Source organism: Primulina huaijiensis, chromosome 4, assembly GCF_012295235.1.
Source record: "Primulina huaijiensis isolate GDHJ02 chromosome 4, ASM1229523v2, whole genome shotgun sequence".
NCBI lineage: Eukaryota > Viridiplantae > Streptophyta > Magnoliopsida > Lamiales > Gesneriaceae > Primulina > Primulina huaijiensis.
In genome coordinates this window covers 24,720,504-24,726,273 of record NC_133309.1, presented here as the reverse complement: position 1 = coordinate 24,726,273, position 5,770 = coordinate 24,720,504, and the positions used below count along the sequence as shown (strand labels likewise).

General features: G+C 35.9%; 1 protein-coding gene and 1 non-coding gene across 2 annotated transcripts; one reads left to right on the top strand and one right to left on the bottom strand.

The window, feature by feature from the left end:
• Window positions 1–1,095: 1,095 nt before the first annotated feature.
• LOC140975683 (mitogen-activated protein kinase kinase 9-like) lies at window positions 1,096–2,353 on the top strand. The gene has a single exon (XM_073439538.1). It carries the CDS (start codon window positions 1,162–1,164, stop codon window positions 2,125–2,127), a length of 966 nt encoding a protein of 321 aa, XP_073295639.1. The 5' UTR covers window positions 1,096–1,161; the 3' UTR covers window positions 2,128–2,353.
• A 633-nt stretch (window positions 2,354–2,986) lies between these two features.
• Window positions 2,987–3,059, bottom strand: TRNAT-UGU (transfer RNA threonine (anticodon UGU)). The gene has a single exon. It is a non-coding gene; the product is annotated as a tRNA-Thr (tRNA).
• Window positions 3,060–5,770: the final 2,711 nt, after the last annotated feature.

Here is a 5,770-nt window from a genome sequence, read left to right as displayed (position 1 = left end):
GACAAATAAGACCATTTTAAGTGAATCAGATCACTTGTGAGACGATCTCAATGATATTTCTTAATGAATTTATCAATCATGTTCATAGTTACAATAAAAAGTAATATTTTTTCATGAATGACACAAATAGAATGTTTGTCTCATATAATTGATACATGAAATCGTCTCATGGTAAATTAAATATGAGAATAGAAATGATTGGAAAATGATACAACCGAAATTAAGTAAATGTTTTTTTTTTTAAATTCAGTGGGATAATCTTCCTAACAAAGGAAAAGTATAGAAGACAAGGAAACCCCCCACTTGCAACATAAGTATTTATTAGGTAGCAACGGCCCCCTACACTAACCCATTGACGTTAGCGATTAGTCCAACTAAAATTTAACTCTTTTAAATGTATATTTTAAAAGTTAAATACTTCGAAAATATGTGACGTCCAACTCGAGATACATAGATAAATTGTTCTAAGGGACTTACATTTCTAAGAGTCTCTTTGAACAAAAATTTTGGAGAGAATACATATGAAATGTAGTTATATGTAATTTTTTTTTCTATGAATATGATAATATCATTATTTTTAAAGTACGTACTAAATAAATTTTCGAAATTCGCAATAATATACAAATTATATAGATAACGAAAATTATAATTATATACACTTCTATACTATATTATTAAGTTTGAGATTCTTAGAGTAACTAATTTTTAGTGTCATGATCTGTTTTAATAATTATATATATTAATAAAATGTTAAAACTTTAACTTTAGTCACATGTAACTTTAGCGGGTAGAGTTTGTTTGTTAAACATCAAGTTGTATGTTCAATTCTTTATTTAGTCTTTTCTTTTTTTTTTCTATTTATTTTTTAAATTGATATATCAAAATTACAGTATAATCATTCACTGTTTCTTATAATTATATTTTTATTTTTATTTAAATATTAATCAAATAAAGCTTAAAACGGATGTACTAATAATTATAGTGTAAAATATTTACAAAAGAGGGCTCACGCCCATTAATTTTCCATTTGTCCTCCTTCCACCTTACTTCCAATGGATACACATGCTCCACTTTTAGTCAATATATATATATAATACATACACCTTCTCCATTCCTTCTGAGAACAATCTAATCCGACTCTCCCTCTGCACACGTCATGATATGGCCGTTGTCCGTGAACGCCGCCACCTCAAACTCCGTCTCCCGCTCCCCGAACCCTCCGAGCGCCGCCCTCGCTTTCCTCTCCCACTCCCTCCCTCCACCACGACTTCCACTACAACAACAACAACAACAACCGCCACCACTATCTCCGCCGTAGACCTGGAGAAGCTCCAAGTCATCGGCCACGGGAACGGCGGGACAGTCTACAAAGTACGCCACAAGCACACCTCCGAAATCTACGCACTGAAAGTCGTCCACGGTGACAGTGACCCCGCCTTCCGGCGGCAGGTCCTGCGAGAGGTGTCCATCCTACGCCGCATCGAATCGCCCTACGTCATCAAGTGCCACGGAGTGTTCGATATCCCCGGCGGTGATATCGCCATCTGCATGGACTACATAGACATGGGAACACTCGAAGCGCTTGCTAAAAACGGCGACTCTCTCAGCGAACAGCTCATCTCCAAAATCTGCCACCAGGTGCTAAGCGGGCTAGAATACCTTCACTCTCATAAAATAATTCACCGTGATCTGAAACCCTCGAACATATTAATCGACAGCAAGATGGAAGTGAAGATCTCCGATTTCGGAGTGAGCAAAATCATGCAGCGGACTTTGGACCCCTGCAATTCGTACGTTGGGACATGCGCATACATGAGCCCGGAGAGATTCGACCCGGATACATACGGGTCGAACTACGACGGGTACGCCGGAGATATATGGAGCCTGGGATTGACTTTGCTTGAACTGTACATGGGCCATTTCCCATTCCTGGCGCCGGGGCAGAGACCCGACTGGGCGACGCTGATGTGCGCCATATGCTTCGGAGAGCCGCCGAGTTTGCCGGAAGGTGCATCGGAAAGTTTCAGGAATTTCATCGATTGCTGTTTACAGAAGGATTCGAGTAAAAGGTGGAGCGCGACGCAGCTTCTGTCGCACCCTTTTGTCAGCAGTATCGGCCGGAAATGAAGTTTCTCCGATCAATCGCCGGGAATTTTGGAACCTCGCGGCGGAAGGCGTAGCTGTTTAGTGCATAGTGAAGCAGACTTTTCTTCTGGTTTAGTGTGTATTCTTCAATCTTCTTCTTCTACCGAATCTCTCTGTTCAGCAGACAGAGGATTTTGATCCATTTCAGCAGGCAATTACTGTAGAAATGGGGAGAATTAATAAAATAATAATTTAATCTTTCGTTTAATTATCTTGAATTTTGGTTAAAATTAGAAACTTGTATTCTTATCAGCACAAAACTCGATCGTATAAATCAATTTTGTGATATGATTTTTCAATTCGACTCAACAGCCTATAATATAATTTTTTATATTAAATATAGATTTGATCGATCCATCTCATAAATATATATATAAAAAGTCATTTATGAAAATTTGGATAAATAAAATATAATTTTGAAACAATAAACAATTTATCTAACAATAAATTCCAAACAAAGAATTTTGATGATATGTCTAAATAATTCACAAAATCAAACAACTAAACTTATATAAAGACTTGAATGGACTCAATAAATGAGATAATAAAAGATATATGATATAACGATTATAATAATTTACAAACTTCGTTTCATGTTTGACTTGAGTTTTATAATAAGTGCAGTTAGAGAAATAACAATGTCATCTTTATATTTCAATTTATCGTCTCATCATACAAGTGCAGTTAGAGAAATAACAATGTCATCTTTATATTTTAATTTATCGTCTCATCACACAAGTCAGACGGCGAAGGATTTGGAATAAACCAAGAATTTAAACACGAATCTTTTTAGACAAATGAATTAACATTTTCTAATTCAATAAATTGAAAAATAGAGAAAAGCCGGCTATCGGAATCGAACCGATGACCATCGCACTACAAATGCGATGCTCTAACCTCTGAGCTAAGCGGGCTAGGGAAAGGTCCTCTCAATGCTCTAACGCCCACACCGGATATGGACCGAATCTGAATTTCGAATTTCATTGGAGTCAAATAATCAAATTGAGCTCAGGGATTTCCATAGGTTAGTTTATGGGCTAATAAAGGATTTTTATCTTCGAAACCCGTTGCGCGGGTTCGTAGACTGGACCTCCCGCTTTCGCTATAAATAAAATATTGCTTAATAAGCAATACCATTCAAAAATTTATGATGTTGGATCATAGATTTACGACTATAGCCTATTCTTTTCGTTAGTTTATACAGTTTTCATTTCATATTCGAATTCCGTTCATTTGATTTTCTCCTCCCAAATTGAATTTTACAAAGAAATAAAATGGGAAATAATTTTGAATAGTTGCATAGATTAAAGAATCCAATTTGATCTACATTTCCTAATTAGACAGTATTATATTTTAACAAGTAAATAAACACCACTGAAAATTCCATCCTAACTAGCTTAGGTGATTTCTAAGCAGATTCCGATCCAATTAACCGGCGCCGGCGGTAGGCGGCGGCTGTCCCCACTTCCCAACCTCAATTATTGCGTGCCTTAAATAAAATATTACGCACGTGCTTTAAAAATATAAGCATGTAGTTTTCATTGTTGCCAGCTTGCTTGTTTTTTTGTTGTTGTTATTATCGTCACGGAGCTTACTTTAAAACACACAATTGATCGCCTTCTGAGGTTTAGATAGTTACTCGATTCTTGAACTTATGTAAGGTCCGAGATTTTATCATTTTACTCCGATTATTTAATTTATGAATTTTGGAATGTTGAGTCATATTCTATGGTTTTAAAATTTCATAGGATTGAAATGGAATTAAAAAGAGTTTTTGAGGGCTGAATTGCAAATAATGAAGAATTCAGGGGCTAAAGTGCAATATTGGATTTGAGTGGCTAAAGTGCAATATTGGATTTGAGTGGACACTTGTCTTTGCCATGTGTTTCGGATGTATATAATTTCATCTCCTTCAGCAATTCCAGGGAAGAAAATCGAGAATCCCATAGAAATTTCCTCAAGGTTCTTAATAGCTTAGATTTTTGATTTTGCAAGTACCGGCGATCCGCTTTTTAATCCGAGCACAGTTTTGAAATCCCCTCGTCAAGAACTACACAAGGACGTAAGTTTCAGTGATTTCTAGCATGGTTTGAAATTTATGCATTGCAGAAATTGTGATTTGATTATTATTATGTGTTCTGGAAATACTGGTAATCGTAGAATCGAAACCAGATCGAAAAACGGACCGTTTATGCACTTGTTATCATTTTCCAGATTATATCGATTGATATTGAGCAGATTTGAATTATGATTGTATTTGTTAAGATTATGAGTTGCTGAGGTTGTTTATTGATATTGAGTTGCCGAGGGTATGTCGAGATTGTACCCTTATGCCGTCAGGATTTGATTAGATTGAGATTGATCAATCATGACGTGATTTGAATTGTATATTAATATGGTACTTCTCGGATGTCATTCCAGATTGGTATCGAAGATTTTAAAGACAGAACAAAGCCGAACCCCGAGAAAAAAAAGGTATAATCAATGTTAAACCGGGAAGAATGACTCAAGTGAGTTAGAACTTGAGTTTTCATAAACCACATACTTATTTGCTATTGTTTTCAGTTATTTGAATTTATTGCATTGATATGCTTGTTCTATTGATTTATAGAACGCATGATTTAGACGATTGGTCTTGTGACAGAGGTGCCAGATTGTGATAGAGTAGTCACTGGCCCATTTCATATTGTCACAGAGGAGTAATTGGCGGATGTGCCAAAGTATTTGACGGATAGGTCAAGACACTGGATGTTTGGTTTATATCGATGTTTGCTTAGGAGTGGGGTTACTTATATTGCTGAGATTCGATATAGTATGCCAACGTCTGGAAAACCGGGATCCCTAGACTAGGAATGAGTCTAGTCTGAGATGTGGAGTCACGAGTTTATTTACAGGTTTATATTGATTCATGTGTTCAGATTTGATACATGTTCTTGATATCTATTTCATGCGTTTCTATCGATTATATGATTGCATGTTTTGTTGATTTATACTGGGATGTATTTCTCACCGGAATTCTCCGGCTGTTGTCGTGTTTGTATGTGTGCATGGCAACAGGTGGGACAGGATCATGGTCGAGGAGATGAGGAGAGATCGTGACTAGAGTGGAGACTACGGACATTGATGTAAATAGGGTTTGAACACTTGATAATTAGTTGTTGAACCTGAGTTTTAAATGGTTGTATGTTGTACAAGACTTGTACTGTTATACTGATATGTATATTAGATGAATTCCATTACGTTCCGCACTGTATATAAAAAAAAAATTAGACCAAGATTAATTAATTTGATCCAATTATCCCAATGACGATTAAGAAGATGATTAGCGTCCGGGTCCTCACACCTTATTGGCTATAAAGGAGTCGTATGTATTTTTTTGGTACGAGTCGTATATTGTATCATATGAAAAAAAAAAATTTGATCTCTTCCGAGTTCTTGGATTAAATATTGGAGTATTGCCTACATGATAACTATTGGTCTTACGTGCGACAGTTTGAGATAATAATATGAAAATAAAGAAAAAATTAGACACTGAAATTTACGCAAAAAACCCCTAAAAAATATTAAGGTAAAAACCACAGACAAGATGAAAAGAATTCCACTGTAATATTTAAAGAAAACACAC